Below are 19,452 nucleotides of genomic sequence, written 5' to 3'. Positions count from 1 at the left end.
ACAGCCCCGCTCTACTGCCTCTGATTAAGAGGCAGCAGCATAAGAGGTATGAAGGGCAGGCGGAAGCCAATACATGGAGGAAGCCGACTTTCAAGCTGTCTCCCTGAATGTATCAGGCCCTGTGGAGCTGCCTGCCCCTTCATCCCCCCCACACTGCTGCCTCTGTAGGAGAGTCAGTTGCGCAGGAGGAGGGCGGGGGGGGGGGGGGGGGAGAGACTGGAAGGTGGGAACCAATATGCGCAGGAAGTCATCCTTCGAGAGAGCTCCCCATATGTACCAGCTCTGCAGAAAAGCAGATTTCCTGTGAGCACCAGCTCCTGCCTGATCCCTCTGTGTGTTAATGTGTAACCGGTGAAAAAATGCATGGGGTTATACATTTACAAAAATAACATTTGCTAACATTCCTACTCTTTATATTAAACTTTTGAGATGTATTTTACATATGATACATAAAAACTGTTTACATTTGTTCTTATTTATGAAAATATTTATGGTATTACAAGAAATTCCTGCTGTTTCCCTGCAATAGCCTTACCTTTAGTATCAATTTAACTAGCACCACACAGGCATCATTGTGCATATTGCTCATCTAAAGCCTAAGGGCCAGATTGTGCAAGGTGTCGACTGACCCCAGCTGCCACTGAAGTTAATGACAGTTGAGGGCACTCAGAATGTACCAGACAGAAGTTGGCAAGCATTGATCTTTAAAAAGAAAATAACATTAAAAGTAATTTACCACTCTGGCATTTGTAGCACTTAAATGAGAAGCTCAGGAGAAGAGTCTTTCCAAAATTTCAGAACTTCTACAAAAAGAAGCAATGACCATCATTTTACTTAAATCTTTCCTTAATAGAAAGGAGAAAGGAAAGAGGAATGAGGATGAAAGCACCCCTTATAATCATCAGAGTCCTGACTCAAGTCCTGTTTCTCTATAAATATCTTCTAAAGAACTGACCAGTGTCCAGAGCAACTAGCATCTCAATTGAACTAATGATACCAATTATACCAACTGACTGTCCTAAGGCTCATAGGATTATTCTTCCCATCCCTTATGTGAAAAGCAGGAATATACAGCAAAATCTGTGCCAAAAACAAACTGGGCCTTGCCAGCTGGACCAAACCTTGCATTACTTCCCCTAGCCTAGGAACAGAGTCAAAACCAGCAGTATTGCTCTGTGAGCCACCTTATTACTATTCTTCGCTCATTTCAGCAGAGAGAGTTCTCAGAATTAGCTGCCATTAGATTCTAGAAGAGATTCTCAGTGCACCTGACATCTTGCAGTGAAAACAGAGTGTGAAAGGAAACAACCCACACAGAACTGTAGCCCAACAGAGACCCTGTAAGTGGGTGGCAGTTTAGGCAGCAGCTGCATCATACCTAAAAAAGATCTGTAGCACAGAGCGGCTGCTTGTTAGTGTGTGAGAGAATAGGTTACCTGAATGAGATTGTTTGTTAGCCGAATGAGGCTCAGCGTTACAGAAGATTCCTTCAGGATGCTGCTGTCTGACGACAGTGAGCGATCAATCCCTGCAAGCAGCTGTGTTACTGTAGCAACCCACTCTTCTTTAGCAGAAGCTACTGTTGTGTTAATCATCTGCTGAATTGCTTCGTTCAAGGCAACTTCAGAGCATTCAAAACATTGCCTATAATCCTTCTGTTTCAGCAGGGAATCCTAGTGAATGTTAACATGAAACATAATGTTATATGAACCTAATGTTTATTTCAAAACATAAAAGAACAATAAACGGGAAGGTGAATAGAAGAAGGTACATAGTTTGCAGCTAATGTTTACTCTGCTGAGATATCAGTAGGAAGTTTCTAAATGTGATATTAAAATGGGCGACAAGATTCCAGAACCCTTGCTCCTCAATTAAGTGGCATCAGAGAAGTAATATTAAGTCCCATTCTCTCAATACAAAGAGCCTCTGCATGACTCTACTTTGAAGGGAAGAACAACGAGTCTCTTGCTTCCTAGCTACATACTGCCATGTCTGAGAGGTTCAACAGAATCAGAGTTGAGTCACTGTGGACCCATGCTACAATGTTATTACTGGCTTAAAAAACAAGCTCATACAATGAAAAAGGTTACAATCTTCAAAGAATTATGATCTTCAGATCTAAGGTTCTTTCTTGTTGAGTATGGACAAGATAAAAATAGCCAGCAAAATGAACGATTAAGGAACTGACAGATTGTATCCTCTCCCTTAGCAGAGGACATCTATCCATTGAGTATCATAGAATCATAGAACACTAGAACTGGAAGGGACCTCGAGAAGTCATCGAGTCCAATCCCCTGCCCTCATGGCAGGACCCAGTACTGTCAAGACTATCCCTGATAGACATTTATCTAACCTACTCTTAAATATCTCCAGAGATGGACATTCCACAACCTCCCTCAGCAATTTATTCCAGTGTTTAACCACCCTGACAGGTAGGAAGTTTTTCCTAATGTCCAACCTAAACCTCCCTTGCTGCAATTTAAGCCCATTGCTTCTTCTCCTATCCTCAGAGGCTAAGGAGAACAATTTTTCTCCCACCTCCTTGTGACATCCTTAAAACCGCTACCATGTCCCCTCTCAATCTTCTCCTGTCCAAACTAAACAAGCCCAATTCTTTCAGTCTTCCCTCATAGGTCATATTCTCTAGACCTTTCATCATTTGTGTTGCTCTTCTTCGAACCTTCTCCAATTTCTCCACCTCTTTATTGAAATGTGATGCCCAGAACTGGACTCAATACTCAAATTGAGGCCTAATCAGCACAGTGTAGAGCATAAGAATGACTTCTCATGTCTTGCTCACAACACTCCTGTGAATGCATCCTAGAATGATGTTTGCTTTTTTTTGCAACAGCATCACACTGTTGACTCACTATGACCCCTAGATCCCTTTTTGCAGTACTCCTTTGGAGATAGTCGCTTCCCATTCTGTATGGGATGTTTAGCAAGGTCAAAAGATTATGATAGTGCATAATCTTTTGACCTCGCTAAACTAATCTCCTATATTATAGTTCCTGACCCCTGCAGTGGTCAAGAACTTTTTTTAAAATCTAAAGCTAGGGAATATCTAGCACTGTGCTCTGTTAAGTAAGGTTTGTCATAGTGATTTATGTTTATCACCTCCATATTGGAGTCTTGTAATATGCTGGGAAGCTGGAGGTTACAGCTTGTGTAACAGCCTGCCTGGAAAGCAGGAAAGACCATTGAGAAATTATCACAAGAGTGCTTCTTGCCACACGTCTAACTGGCTAACAACTTTTATTATAGAGGGTGCTTGGGAGCCACCATATTACATATTTAATGGCACAAAAAACTCCAAGTCCTAGTAAAGTGGGTTCATCCATAATAAACATCTAAAACTGAGTCAGGTCATTCAAGTTTGTAAACTGCAGAGACGGACAGGCAGATACATGCACACTCACACACATACAGAAGTAGTGATCAGAGAGCCTACACTATAAGTTTAAGATTCATCTGAACTTTGCCAATTTATCTCACTTGAGAATCTGGCACTAACTTTCCAAATCTTTTTCGTGTGATTCTTAGATATTAAGTAGATGTAAGGCTTTCAAACTCTCACCAAGAGCATTTTTAAAAAAAAGATAACAAACCTGCAGCAGCAGCAACTGTGTTGGTCTCTCTGGTATAGATATAACAAATTCCAGATGTTTAGCCCTACCATATCCACTAAAGCACAAAGTTGGGCGAAGCAGATGCACCACTGCCTTGTAATCCCCTGCCTCATACAGTCGCTGGATCTCCTCCAAAGACTGGCATCTCTCCAGAGACTTTAGGTTCTTGTCAATCTGCAAAAGTCACAGATGGTACAATCCAACCTACATTTCACCTTCATGTGCAAATGAACCACAAAGCTACAGATGTAGGATGTGTACAGTTTACAGTATTATATAGGACAAGGAGGAAAGTAGACAATCTTCCATCCCATTATCATTTATAAATTGGGGGCATTTATCTTTATAAAGAAAGCATTTAACTGAAAAAGAGAAAGATGGTTTTCAAATCAATTAACTGTAAAAACTCAATCAATGTTGGTTTCATCTTAGTTCACTTTAAAACAGCTAATATTGATGCTGTAATTACTACTTTTCCATCAAGGCAAAGTGCTAGTAATTTGAAATGAGTCTTGCAGCTATGGCATTGTCTCTGAGCACTATTGATATAGAAGCCACACTAGATTTTAAAAATAATAATTATAAAACACGTTTTTAATCCCCAAAGGAAATAAATGCCTCTAATAAGTATAGGGACTTGTCCATTATCATCTCCATCCTCAGAAGTATCACAATACAACCCCAAAAGAAATTGGACTGTGCGTAAGAAAATGGCATGCACATCTAAAATCTCTAGTTTCTCACAAGACTTAGCTATTATTTAGAAATGTCTCAAAAACACATTAAGATGACTGGAATCTTCTATTTTGGATGAACTTCAAAACAGAAAAACCCAAAATAACAAACTGATCCCTACCTCTTCTAGAGAGACAACAGAATCAATATGGAGATTAGGTAATCGGATTATTATGCTGCTTTCATTTCCAGCTTTGAGTTGGACTGCAGTGGAACTCTGCAGCATTTCGGTGCAGATGTCATAATTCTCCAATGCCTGCTCCATGTCACCCTGTGGAAATAGTTCAAGGAAATCACACAATCTTGCGTGAGACTTGTCAAAAGCAGCTAGGCAATGTTGAATCACTAACTGCATGAGTACACCATCAGGGAGAATGCAAATTATTTGGGAGAGAACTTTACTAATCAAAATAGCAACCAAGGAGTAATCAGCAATAAAAAGCTTATGAATCTATTCTACTAGTGACCTGCCCCACCCCTGGGGCAGACACGTAGATATTCAAGTTACATAGCAGGAAAATGTATTTGTATAAAGTAACTAACATGCTCTATCTGTGAAAGTGAAAGGATGTGGATTAATTCCAGAAGTGAGCCTTGCTTTTGCACTCACTGGAACCATAAATTCAGGTAACATGATTGAGATGTACAGCTAACTGGTTAAGATAAACTGTGAAGAACAACTTTGTCCATCGTAAGCAGATCTGAATTTTCCTAAAATGGAGGGATCAAGACAGGGAAAGAAGCTGCAGAAGGAGAAAATATAACTCAATAAAGCTAAAGAGATATAGCACTAACCATAAGAGCAGTTATTTAGTAAAGACAATCAATCCAATTTTGACTAGACAACCAGTAGTATTCAGTGTAAGCAGAGCTGGCTCTGATTCTAAATGTTTATTTGTTTCAGATTATCCTTCAACTTCCATCTTTGTTTTTTAAATTCAAGTAACTACATCTGTTGTGAAAGAGGAGTTACATGCGTACCCTAACCATTAAAACGGTACCTTTCAGTGAAACAGAGCAAAAAGTATGCCTAGTCCAATGTTTCTCATAGTGGTCTGCGGACCCACTCTGAGAAAGCTGCTGACTGTTCCCATTTGTTTATTACAAGCTCTGCAGCCACAGAAGCATGCAGCTCCCAGTGGCTGCTTCTCACTATTTGCAGCCAAAGAGAGCTGCAGAAAGCAGCAGCCTGGTTGGTCCACACCACTTTCTATGGCTCCCCTTGTCTCCCCAAATGACGAAATGCAGCCAATGAGAGCTGCAAGGCTCTGTGGCTGCAGAACCAGTAAATAAACAATTGGGAGCAGCCAGTTAGCAGCTTTTTCAGAGCAAATCTGCAGAACACTTTGAGAAACACCAGTCTAATATATGTTTCTACATTACTGGGATTGTGCAGTGATAGTTGATTTTGACCAGTCGTCACCTGGAAAGGGAATTAGAAATTTTTTTAATGTAAAGAAATTTTATTTTGTGTGAAAATTAAAATAACTTATCAAGGAGTCTCTACTTCAGATGTATAAAATGATTAATAGTTTATAAATGAGAGAAAGGATTTGTCTCCACTAATTATTCTGAAGAACAATCCAGTTTATTAGCTGGATTTATTAAAGGATTTTGAAATATGAAAATGAAAGGGAATGTATTACCCAGTGGGTGTATATGAAATCAACCGATAAAGTACTTTATCGATTGTAGATTAAAATTTGATTAGTAAAAAACACATTTTTTCTCTCAACAGTTTAGACCTAAGTATGGAAAATTTGTAAACATTTTCTTCACTTCTTAAGAAAATGATGTTTGAAATAAAATAATAATAAAGTCTGGGATTCAATAAGTAACTTTTCTTTGGATTGTTTACTTAAGTAATGGGTCTAGGACAAACTGATCAAAAAATCTGTATATTAAATGAACAATTGTTGCCAAAAGAACCAAGCTCCACTGGGGAAAAAGAATCAATCACAACTCAGTACACAGTTGCATTTCAGACATTCTGGCTTTCTATACAGATTCTAAGAGCTAGAATCCAGGCTTCTATCTGCTAGTGAATTTGTGCCTTGCAGCTGCTCATTGTAATTCCAAGATAACTCCAATGGAAACTTGTTTTGGGGATCTAAGACAAACCACTTTAAACATGTGTATGTACCAAAATGACTGACTACTGATATGCATAAGGATTTTGGCCAGACCCTTTGCCTCTGTCTAATTACTGAATAATACATGTTCTTTCCATAGGGAAAGTTAATTTAACTAAATAAAAGAGACAAATATAATCTCTACTTGGTCATCAAATTAGAGATCAGTTGAAATATTCATGAATCACCTGACTAGAGTGTATTTATGACTTAATACACCCGTCACTTCAAATGCTTATAATAATTCTAATGTCCATTTGTTTAAAAAAATTCTGGATGAGAAAATGTTCTGTTTGTTGAACGCAAAATGAAAACAAACCTGCAGTGCTAGAAAGCGAGCTTTCAACCAGTACACTCGAACCACAAACTCTAGCCAGTCTTTCTCAAACAGATCTCGCTGGGAGGATGCAAATGAGAGCTGCAACAAGTCCCCCAGAAAATGGGATCCTGGGAAGTCAGGACCAAACTTTCCATTCGCAGTGGCAGAAGGGCAATTTCGAGGGGAAACTGTAAATCATGTAATGACAGGTTAGCATAAAATTACATTATTCTTCTTATGCAAACAATTCCATGTGCAGCAGCTACAGTGCTTAGCTCACCCTTCTAAGACAAATACTAGTCCATGTCTACACTACAAGATAAGGTTGAATTTATTAAGAGCTATTTCTTGACACGTGATTTTGTAAAGTCGAAGATCTATGTTCCCATGTGTGCAAGAATTTAAAGTAGTTAGAAGTAGTATGTCCCCATTAAGGAGACTGCTGTCAACTTTGAGAGTGATGCACTGTGGGTAGCTATCCCACTGTGCCTGCACCACTTGGCATTCTGGGTTATGCTCCTCGTGCATGCTGGGACCAAAACTGTGCAGTGGGTGGCTCTGGGTTCATGTCATCAGTATCCCAAAATACACTCATCTACTCCTCCCCCTTTGTTTGAGATCAATAGGAAACTGTCTTTTCACACCCTTTTTGACCCTGGTTATTTGCACAGATGCCATAACAGCAGGAGCATGCCCCCTCATGGATCATGCTGTGCATCAAACCATTGTGATATTGATGTGTACCTTGGTGCAAATAATGATGCGGTATGTCAAGAGCGTATGCACATCGCTGCACCAGAAAGCGAATGAGGAGGAATCTTTGTCTCAGGATGTCACAGGCACACTGTACAGGCAAGCACTTGAACTGAGCCAATTGAAAAAGTAGCTGGCATACGATCCTTTGGAAAGAGTGGAATGCCGGTTTTGGTGCTGAGAGACAAGCACAGACTAGTAGGACTGCATAATGCTGCCGGTCTGGTACAATCAACAGTGGCTGTAAAACTTCTGAATGCACAACACTTTCATGGAACTTTGTGAATGGTTTTCCCCTGTCCTGAAGTTCAGGGACACCCAAATGAGACATGCTCTGACAATGCAGATGCCTGTGGTAATTACTCTGTGCAACTTTGCAATGCCAGACTGCTACCAGTAAGTTGTGAATCAATTCAGAGTGGGGAAATCTACAGCAGGGGCTGTTATTATATTAGTAGCGAAGGCAATCAATACCATTCTGTTATGGAGGGTAGTGACTCTGAGTAAGGTGGATGGCTTTGCCATGATGGGATTCCCTAACTGTGATGGGGCAATAGATGGAAGGCACATCCCCATGTTGGCTCCCAACCATCTTGCCAAGGAATACATAAACCGCAAGCGATAATTCTTGAGGTGCTGCAGGCGCTAGTGGATCACAAGGGCCGTTTCAACAACACTAATGTGAGCTGGTCGGGAAAGGAGCATGATGCACACATTTTTAGGAGCTCCTGCCTTTTCAGAAAGATGCAAGCTGCAACTTTCTTCCCAGACTGGAAAATCAAATCAGAGAGGTGCAAATGCCAACACTGATCCGCAACATATGCAACATTCCCTCTTGGTGGTAGTCTACTGTGTGCTCCATAATATTTGTGAGAAGAAGTGGAAAAGTTATCTGTCAGGATGGGGGGGCTGAGGGAGAGTGCCTAGTCAGAGATTTTCAGCAGCCAGACACAAGGGCAACATCATGGGGCAGTGAAAATGAGAGAGGCTTTGAAAGAAAGAGTTATAAATGGCCAGTTCCGAGAGTCATGCATGTTGCTCTCAATGAAGTGCTCTGCATTCAGTGTGTTTGCCTGTAATCCCCACCACTGCAATACAGGCAATAAAGAGACTGTTGTTCAGAGATCATGTGTTTTTATTTAGGGAAGAGAGCAGGGACAGAAAAGACCATGGTAAGACTCGAAGTGGGGGAGAGACCAGAAAGATGAGACAGATAGTCGTTTGTTTCTTGAGGCTTTGGAGATTCCCCCACCCTTTGGGAGTGGAGGCTATGGAACTGAGTGAGGAGGGAAAGTTGTTCTGCATGGGGTAGGTGGGTTCCTCTTCAGGCACATAGTCATGCAGTCCATCAAGGCCAACAGGAACAAAAAGGCATTCTCCTGTTGTTTCGCTTGCAGTTACCTGCATGCTCACCCCCTCCTGTCGCTCTGCTAGCCTACCCTGCCACTCTGCTCGTCTCCTCCAGGAGCGTATTCCTCCATTCATTTGCTTCTTAAACATGTCTTCCCTTGTCCTTTTTCACCTGGGGATTTCTGCAAGCTGGACAGCTGATGGAGCTGGTGGAGTACACAGCAAGCTCCCTGCTGTTCCTGCTATAACAAAAAGTTACAAGGGCACACTTTACAGGAGATACATTGCAGAGCCTAAAGCCTAATCTGTTAACCTACAACAAAGGTTTCTCTAAAGATAATGGAGGTGTGTTCTGTGCAAAGCCAAAGTTTTGCTTTAAAGCTGCTACTGTACAGCAGGCACACAACAAAGTTCTCAAGGGAACATCTAGAATCACATAGTTTGGAGGCAGGCATGGTAAGGGCTTTGCCAGGGCACGATCCTGAGGGTTGAAGGGGACAGCGGGGCAGAGTGGTGGCTCACATGACTTCCCTCCTCTGTGTCTGCCACAACCTGCTTCCTGCTACTTTGCCACCTCGCAGAAGCCTACCAGAGGAAAACAGGGAGGGAGGGGGTGTCAGAGGTTGCTTCTATCAGCAAAGGCAGCTTCATCCATGTTGCCATGCAAGATATCAGTCTTCTGCGAATCACACAGTGAGTTATGGAGCAGAGACTGACTGAATGTGGCCAGAAATCTAGGATTTATGCTACAGTGTTTTGTCCTGAAATAATGCCAGACCATTTACTGCAGGCTTGGCATGGAAAGGTATTCTACCATGGAGGACAGAATAAGGCAGGCCTCCTCAGAAACCTTGTGAGAAGGATCAAAGAGTTTCTATATGAAAGCTTTGTGGAGATATGCAGGGAGGATTCCCGCTCCATCTCCAGACACGTTAACAAGCTGTTTCAGGTCCCCCACGCTGTGCAGGCTCAGAGCACACCGCACACCCAATTGCTTTTACCTTCTTGGAGCAAGAAAAAAAACTGTGAACTCACCAGAAGTGCCCTTTCCAGGATCAGTGCCCAACTGCAAGATGTCCTGGGAGGGGTGGATTGGGTCCAAAGTGATGAAAAGTTCTTGACTCTTGCCGTTCACCATTCTCCTCATCTTCCACCTCTTCCTTGACCACCCCCTGTCCTCCATGTGGCTGCTCGGAGTCTCTTGGGCAGATTCCAAGATCTGGCGAGGGAAGCAGGTCGGGTCCTCTACTAGGTTTGTATGCAGCTCGCTATAGAAGAGGTATGTTCGCTGCAAATTCACCAGACCATCCATTTGCCTCCTTTGTCTTGTGATAAAACTGCCTCAGTTCTTTTACTTTAACATGGTACTGCTGGGAGTAACTGGCATATCCTTTTTCCTCTATGCGCTTGGCGATCTTCACATAGACACTGTCGTTTCTTTCGCTCTTTCAGAGCTCCAAGAGAACAGATTCCTCTTCCCATGCATTAATGAGGTCCAAGATCTCCTTCACAATCCATAATGATGCTCTTTTGCACCCGTGGGAACTGGAACTCATTAAACTTGAACTCATGGGCTATGTTTACACTCGCTGCTTCCTGTGCAAGAACATCTTGCGCAAGTGTTCTTGTACAAGAACTCTTGCTCAAGAAAACGTCCACACTGCCATGTGCGAGCTGTGCTTTTGTGCAAGAGCGCCCATGGCAGTGTGGACACTCTCTTGCGCAAGAAAGCGCCAATGGCCATTTTAGCCATAGGGCTTTCTTGCGCAAGAAATCCCTGCTGAGCGACCACACTGCCCTCTTGTGCAAGAGCTCCTGCACAAGAGGGCTTACACCTGTCAAAAAAGAGCGTAACTCTTGCGCAAAGAGCCCCCTCTTACCACGCCGTACTGTAGATTTCCTTGCATAAGAGCAGGTGGGCAGTGTGGACACTCTGCAGATTCTTGTGCAAGAATGGCCGTACTTGCGCAAGAAGCCGCGAGTGTAGACATAGACATGGAGTGCTTCCTGTTCTGACGTGTGCTCGTAATGCTGATTTTCCCAGGGCTTTTCCTACTCACCTGGAGAGTAGTACATGCACAAGTTCTGACAAGAGTGGTCACAGCAGGGCACTGTGGGATGCCTCACAGAGGCCAAGAATGTCGACTTTCTCAACACTGAGTCGACATGCCTTTTTTGACCATGTGACGTCAAATTTTGCGTTTCTCCCCGTGAAAAACATGAGTACCAAAATTAACTTCAGCAGCCCTTAAAGTTGATGGAATGGGCTAGGTAGTGTGGACTCACTGTTCAGAAAATCGACCCTCTGCAGCTAAATTCAACCTAAATTCCTAGTGAGACTAGGCTAATGAAAAAAACCCTGATGATCAACCGCACACATCCATAGTTAAGAACTGCAGCTGGAGAAGTAACAGCTCAATTTTCTAATAAATGACTCTCAAAACTTCTTACAAGTATAATTTATGTTGTAAGAATACCCTAGCAAAGAAATACCAATTCTCACCTGTAGAGCTTTTTCCTTTGGTCAGCAGCCATTGGTCAAGTTGTAGCTCCATGCAAGAAAGACTCATCAGCATCATATCCTACAGATAAAGTATGAAGAGATAAGGGAAGAATACAAAAAACTTTGTTTTGATAGTAAAAAATTTGACAGTTAACTGGAATGGAAGATTTCCATTAATTAATCCTCTTTTGTGGTTTCTGGTGCCAATTGTTTTGGTGCCAGGCTACAGTCACCCTTTTTACTGTGCTTTTATTGGTGTTTGAGTTTGTGAGTGTGTGTGTGTGTGTGTGTCATGCCTCTTCTCCATGTGTCTTAGAAGGTTTTATGCCCCTTCTTCGGATCTTTTATTCTACATTTTATATATTGTGTTTTATATATTGTGTTATATAATGTATTCTACATTTTATATATTCTACATTTTATATATCGTGTTTTAAAATTTTGTAAGCCACCTTGAATGTTTTAAATAAAAAGGTGGGGTAAAAATATTTAAAATAAATAAATAAAAAATAAAGTATTTCCAAGCTACCGCCATTGTGGCCTTCTGTCTAGGAATAGGAGGCTGCCTTACAATTCTCAGTCAGATTAAAGAGACCCCCTTGCCTTTTACAACTAGAAAGAGGAATGAAAAGAATCTGTTCTTGGAAAGATAAGATGATCTAGTAAGGAAGATAATACCAAGGGCCCAGTATTGAAAAAGGGCAGCATTTTCAATCTAAAATACAACCTTTTCAATTGCTGCATCATTAATACTTTATTAGAACACCAAAAATATACACATCAAAAGTCTGAGATTAATACTGAAGAAGTTGTAGGAATCAAGGAGATTGAGCGCATATACTGTACTAGTATTACCAGCTCATTATTGTTTTCTGCATAAAGAGAATTTTTTTTATATAGCTGGATATGAGTTACTCCTGGTAACAATGTTCTATTACAGCTTTTACAGACATGGTTGTGTGGATTAAAGAAAGAATTATGTTCACACTTTTTCATAGTAACTAGGGTTGTAACTGCAGCTCCATCTGAAGAGAGTGAAAGCCCTGATGTTCAAAAAATTGCTGCATCCAAAAAATGCTGGGTCTTTGTTACATCCAAGGTGTCACTGTCTATTCTCAATGACCTCAAAAACAAAAGGGTATCTTGGAAATCAATGTATGACCAAAGTGAAATAGAAAGATTCAGAAGTAATAAGTATTACTCAGAATTCACAAATTTCCTAATGTTAATTTGTGTAAAATCTGATCCATAATGTTCTATGTAGTATTTCTGTTTTTTAATTTAGAACATAAGCAATAATGATCAAGCAATCATATACAAGTAACATTTGAAATAGCTATATAGGATACTGTAAATTGTTTAGATTATGTTATGTCTAGAGTATATACAATTACATTATTTTTTTAAATCACCAAGATATTTTCAAACCTCAGTTTTTTTTTCTACACAGCATTAAATACTTGGTGATAAGAAAAGCTATAATGTGAGAAACAGGAAAAGAAGAAATTACATGGTAGCGTAGTTAGCATGAATAATCAAAAGTCAGAACTCTTCAGCCTCAGGACTGATCCTTCTTACTAATGTCTTAAAACCCTAATAATATAAACAGCATTTAGTGGACTATGAATATCACTTTTTGGTTTTACTGTTACCACATAGAGATTTAACCTAAAATGTGTACATTCATGTAAGCCAGACCTATTCTGATTTCAAATTTACTGTATTATTTAGGTTTTTCTCTCTTATATTTGTGAAATGTATGTACCTATATGTGGAAATGGCAAATAAAAGTTTGTCACTGTCCCTTCACTATGGGATGTAATTATTTTTCTTATAAACAAGCTCAACAATTTGCCTTTAATAAAATTACTATATATTTAACACACTATTCAAAACAGAGACTTTCTTAAAAACTGTGACGTAGTGGGGGTACCTGGCTGGTTTCTATGCTGCTGGCTCTGGGGTAACCCCCACTGGCTGCCATGGGTACCACGACCCAGCAAAACAGGATGAGTCACTATGCAAACCAGTATGGCCAGACACCCCCCATGGAGAGGAACAAAGGAAGGTGGAGGCTGCCCTGGCTGGGGGGCAGGGCTGGAAGAGAGTGAGTTAGCTGCTGTCTGAGAGCATGGAGGAGACAGCCTAGGGAAAGGGCTGCAGTTTAGGGGCCCAGTCTCCCCCATCTCAAGGGGGCCTGAGGCATCCTAGCCCAGCTCTGTGACCAGATTACATCTGTGCTGTGCTGTATCCTGGAGAGGCAATAAACTTCCTCTATTCCACCGGCTGGTGCAGTCTGTTTGTGCCATTTCGGGGTGCAGGAGACGGGGGACCCCCAACCCGCTGTCACACCAAGGTACTTGAAATTTCAGTATGCCTCTACACCCCAAAATTTTTGAGCCAATTATCAATTTTTGAGCCAACACGCCACAATGTTCAGTGAATGGTAAAGCCTCAACTCAGACCCTAAACGCTAATGTGTGTGTCATGTGAGATGCAGAAGGCAAGTCTAGACACAAAGTGTGTATAAAGTACTTTAAGACAAAGCTGGGCAGGAACAGAAACAACGCTATCTGCACTGGACTCAAGATAGTTTTAGACTGAAGTTAGAACTAGGCTAACAATAACCCAGGCATAGATTGTTTGTAGGAGAACTTGACTTGAGTTGCTTTGCTGCACTGAAGTTAGCTACATTCAAGGCATACAGAGCAATACACAATGAACAGGGCATATTATGAAGTTCAAAAAATAGAGTATGTTTTCTTACCTTGATGTGCTGGTTACTACAGTCCCTCAGTAATGGGTTGGGCAAATTACTACTGTGCTTTCTCCAGCTGTTATAGATACTAAGGACCACCTCAGATAAGCCAGATGGCCACTTCACCAGGAACTTCTGGCCAATTACTTTCAGGTATCTCATCATCAGTTCTAAAATACCACCATTGTTCAGGTTATCCAATAGGAATTCATGAACATCCTGCTTCTCTGGAAAGCATATGAGCACAAAATCTATCAGATCCATTTGTTGTGGTTCTCCTTTTGCAGGAGTGGCCTTTAATTTATGCAGAATAAAATGACTCTACTAAAATGATTAAATGAGATGATGTATACAATACAGATCACACAGAGCGAGCAAATAAGCAGCCCAATGACATCACAAAATAAATTGTTATTAATATTACAAAACTCAGTCAAATGATCTAATAAACACTTCAAATGAATGGATTATTTTGTTCACAGAAAGATAAAAAGAAAACAAAAGAAGTGGGGAAAAGAAAGCAGATGTGAGGGGTAGAAGATAGAAGAATAGATAGGCTAAAATCCCTACCAGATTCCATGAATGTTGTAGAATCAAACGACATTCTATGTGGTCCAATATGCTGGAAATTCTCTTGTTTAATCTCTGACTGCACCTCATAGTTACTGAAAGGATCATCCTCTTCCTCTGGATCCAGTTTCCTCAGTCTGAGTGAAAACAAGTAAAAGATAGCATTGTATTTATGAGAGTGTGAATATTACTTTCAATAACAAATAATTACACCTGGCAAGCTATGTATATCTTCACAGTGAAAGTGCCCTTGTGGGAGTTTCCCCTCAAAAACGTAAATTTGATTCCTGAACTTCACCAGAGGGGAAAAAAGCCCTCAAGCATGCTACACTTAAAAATGAAAAGAAACAGCCTATAGCCGTGGTCACCAACAGGTCGATCGTGATCGACTGGTCGATTGCGAGACCTCGACCAGTCGATCGTGAAGCATCCTGTCTGCCCCGCCCCCATTTCCCTCCCACCCCCGACAAGCCCCACTACCTACCTCCAGTGAAAATGGAGGTAGTGCAGGCTTCCTGGGGATGGACAGAAGTCCCCCAGCTTAGCGCCACTTCCGGCGATTCCGGAAGTAGCGCTAGCTGCTCTGCCGGGTGTACTGCGGGAGGGAGCATCGGTTCCCTGCACCGCACAGGAGGGGTGAGTCAGCCCCGGGGGAGGCACGCGTGCGCAGGGTTTCCCTGTGCTGGGGGGGTTAGCCCTGGGGCAGGCGCACGTGGGGCTTTCCTGCACCGGGGGGTTGGGCCCGGGGCAGGCGTGGGCGCACGGGGCTTCCCTGCGCCGGGGGGTCGGCCCTGGGGCAGGCATGGGTGCACGGGGCTTCCTTGCGCTGGGGGGGGTTGGCCCTGGGGCAGGCGCGCGTGGGGGGCGGGGATCGGCCGTGGGGCTTCCCTGCGCCGCGGGTGGGTCGGCCCCGGGGCAGGCACGCGCTGGTTTCCCTCTGGGGGTGGGGGAATCCTGGGAGGAGGCAGATACAGGGGACTCTCTGCCTCCACTGGTACCCCACTCCCCAGCCACAGAACTCTGTCCCCACTCCCCTGTCCCCAGCCACAGAATTCTGTCCCCACTCCTCTGTTCCTAGCTACATTTTGTGGGGACAGAGTTCTGCGGCTGAGGGTAGGGGAGATGGAACAGGGTGCTGGGAGGGCAGAGAACAGGGTTCTGCAGCAGGGGACAGAGTGCCAGTAGGGACAGGAATAGGAACAGAGTTCTGTAGCTAGGAACAGGGGCGTGGGGACAGAATTCTGTGGCTGGGGACAGGAGAGTGGGGACAGAGTTCGATTTAGATAGCATGAATAAAAAACAGACCATTTATTTCATAACTATAAACACCTGATTTTAATTTTATACATCACATAATTTAAAAATAAACTGTTTATCAGAGTGTGTAAGTAAGGGCTAGGAATAGCAAATGATGGACAGGAGGAGAATAGAGAGGGCGGGGCTTCAAGAAAGGGGCAGGGCTTCAAGAAAGGGGCGGGGCTTCAAGAAAGGGGCGGGGCGGTAAATCTTCTCCTGTTCGGAGATTTAAAAAGTGATCTTGGGTATAAAAAGGTTGGAGACCACTGGCCTACAGAAAAGAGCAAATCCTACCCTTCAGAAACTGACAAGAGTACTCTACAACATTTGGGATCAACAGTATTATCAGCACTGTCATGTCAATTACTGCAGACTCTAACTCCTTTAGTAATGAAGCTTAAAATTTCCTTTCAGAAATACTTTTGTTTTAGAAATTATCCCACTTAAAACAATAATCAATGTAAAGACAAAATATGTCCCTCTGATAGAATGAAAAATGCTGATCTGATTTGCTGACAATGATACTAGGGTCCATATAGATCCAATAAGGTATTAATCATACCTACTATTTACTATGCAAAAAAGTTCATTTCTAGAGAAGAAGCAGAAGCAAGTTAACACTGAGAAATAAACCTGAGAATACTTTACATAGGCTTCAAATTTTTTTATATATTTACTTTCCACTATCAAGCCAGATTCGAGAAGACAAGCTGTTTGGCCTGTAGAAGACCAGTTCTGAAACAGGAAGATATTCTAATTACCTTGCCTTAAGAATAAGAAATGGAGAAGATGAAACGGATCATAAATTTGAACTTATCTTTAATTTTGCATCTGAATGAATGTTGAATGACTAGTTGTTGAACAACCCTTCCAATCAGCTATTTTTATAGGAATTTTGTATTAAAACGTTTGTAAACTAATGACAATGTCATCTTAATTCCCTTTTACCAAGATAAGACCATGCCAACTTTCTCAAAAGTGCTCTCATACAGATTTTTTATATTTTGGGGATCACAGGAAACAGTCTGTGTGGTATGTAAAACACTCAGTATTTTTTAAATTGCTGATCTAAACAGGAGTCTTCCTAAAATTGATGTTAAGGATAACATCATTTGATTCAGCATGGACCAAGATGTACAGCTGCAAGGCATGTCTTACACATGCCTTGTTTGATGGCCCTAAGGGAGGAATTCACAAACCATAAAAATCAAGGGTAAGACCAAGAAACCTCAAACCTTTAGGTCAACAAGACAGCAGAGGAAAGACTAACATTCTAGAATCCTCAAGACAAACACCTCAGGGAGAAGAATTCATATCATCAATCATCAGGCCACTCCTACCCAGAAGGAGGCCTGCTAGTGAAAATCATTTTGCCAGGAGAACAATATTGTTTAATTCCTTGACTGCAGGTCCAGCTCATACTCTGAGAATGACCATAAGACTATGAGAGCTGAAGGAGTTTGAAAATTACGTTTTCTTAATACCTTATTTTTTCTTTTCCTATTTTTATCTTTTGTTTTTATTAGCTAGGAAATGGCCCAGACAATTTAGACTTTTTATTTTTAAAAGTATGGAAGTGAAAAGTGCACCAATAGCAATAAGTATGTAAGCACCAATAATACCCAAATGAGGAAGTCACCTGAAAGAAAAGTGTCCCAGGTAAGCAGTCCTCAATAGTCTCTCTCAAAAATTACCCATTAAAGTGTATTTTATGTTTCAAAATCTTGAAACCACACACAAAAACTGAAATGTAAAGAGGATAGTTTTATAGTTGGATCTGAGGTTGTACTCCAGACATTAGATAATAATTTGGTAAGACACTTAATCATTCAAATTAGAGAGCTGATGAACTTTAAAGTAACAGTCAATACCTTAGAACAGTGGTCACCAACCAGCAGGTTGGGCTACTGGTAGATCTTGAGCCTTTGACAAGTGATCCTGACAGGTTTGGCCAGGAGGCTATCAAGTGTTGGCATTTCATCTGCCCTTCTCAGCACTTCTGTGCTGCTCCTTCAAGCTGCCTTAGAGATGTTCCCCACCCCCGGGAGCCAGCAGGGCACAGGAAGAAGAGGAGGGGGTGCTGATATCAGTGTACCCCTCCCCCACCCTGTACCTCATCTCCATGGATCAATGGGGTAGGGATGGAGAGAGTTTGTTGGTTGCTTTTGGGAGTGGTGCAGGACCAGAGTAGGGGTGAGCCTGCCTTAGCTCCACTGCACTGCCACCCAAAATCCACCTGTGATAAGAGATGCCCAGCATTCCAAACCCCAGCCCCAGTCCTGAACCCCTTATGCACCCCAACACTTGTTCTAGCCTTGAGTCCCCCTGCACCCAAACTCCCTTCCAGAACCTGCACCCTGAACCCCCTCCTGCCCCTCAACTCCCTGCCCCAAGCTCAGCTCAGACCCCCACCCACACTCCAAATCCATTAACCCAAAATCAGCCTCCGCATCCCTCTACCCTCATAAAAAGGAGGGAGGATGGGGGAGGAAGGGAGGATGGAATGAGAAGGGGCAGGAAGGAGGCAGGGAAAGGGTGTTTGGGTTTGAGGTAGATCCTGGATTGCACTTAAATTCAAAGTGATCTCATGCTTCAAAAAGTTGGAGACCACTGCCTTAGAACGTATAAGGGCTGGTTATTTTTTGTATTAATCTGATGACTCAACAAAAATGATTAATTAAATCCAACATTGAGATTAATTTGTTATTTAACCGATTTAACAACTGTTTTATTTTTAATAGTTTCAATACCATTTATAACAAAGATAGGGAGTCACATTTCTGTCAATAAGCAAGATGAGGTGGAAAACTTGCAGATCAACAAAAAAGCCTGACTGGTTCCCTTAGTCTGTCATCCTTACATAATGCCAACAATTTTCATTACAAATGAAAATCAGTATACCTTGAAGGAAGAAATTTTACCAACAGTTCTTGAAAGTCAACCTTCTCCTCCTTTTTACATTTGGTGTTTCGGACCCTAGCAGACCGCCTTTTCGCTGTTTCACCACTATCTTCTATAATTTTCTTCCGCTTCACCCCTTTCTTGGATTTATCACTAACAGTTGTGTCTCCTAGAAAATAGAACCAAAAGTTTTCAAAACTCAAATTCCCAAACAACAACTTTGTAGCCCACTTGAATAGAATCATGTTCATCTCTGATAAACTACAGATAGATCTAAGTCATGTTTTCTTTCACACAACAGCTATAATGAATAACAGCAAATATATACAGGGACACACAACTAAAAACCAGACTTCTTGAAAGCCTGATTTTTTAAATAACTTTTAATTCTCAGCACAATTTTCTGGGTTTTTAGGAAAATATAGGACTCTGCCTACAGAGTGTAAACTCCCATAAACATCAAAGACTGAAAATATGAATATTAACATGAAAATAATCACATGTAA

The 19,452-nt window shown here is 41.7% G+C and overlaps 1 protein-coding gene across 5 annotated transcripts in view; it reads right to left on the bottom strand.

Annotated features, from left to right (window-relative positions):
* Window positions 1-19,452, bottom strand: part of CABIN1 (calcineurin binding protein 1) — a 257,070-nt gene that overhangs the window by 210,307 nt on the left and 27,311 nt on the right. For all 5 annotated transcript variants that reach the window (XM_089775176.1, XM_075897954.2, XM_075897952.2 and 2 more), the window contains exons 10-17: window positions 18,947-19,115; window positions 14,750-14,886; window positions 14,189-14,406; window positions 11,422-11,500; window positions 6,816-7,003; window positions 4,486-4,635; window positions 3,609-3,803; window positions 1,437-1,673 (exon numbers count right to left, since the gene is read on the bottom strand). In XM_089775176.1, the coding sequence (XP_089631302.1) occupies window positions 1,437-1,673; window positions 3,609-3,803; window positions 4,486-4,635; window positions 6,816-7,003; window positions 11,422-11,500; window positions 14,189-14,406; window positions 14,750-14,886; window positions 18,947-19,115 (1,373 nt within the window). The remainder of the gene's footprint in view (window positions 1-1,436; window positions 1,674-3,608; window positions 3,804-4,485; window positions 4,636-6,815; window positions 7,004-11,421; window positions 11,501-14,188; window positions 14,407-14,749; window positions 14,887-18,946; window positions 19,116-19,452) is intronic.

Source organism: Pelodiscus sinensis, chromosome Z, assembly GCF_052426305.1.
Source record: "Pelodiscus sinensis isolate ZL-2025 chromosome Z, ASM5242630v1, whole genome shotgun sequence".
In the NCBI taxonomy this organism is placed as follows: Eukaryota; Metazoa; Chordata; order Testudines; family Trionychidae; genus Pelodiscus; species Pelodiscus sinensis.
This window is presented reverse-complemented; position numbering and strand designations above follow the sequence as displayed.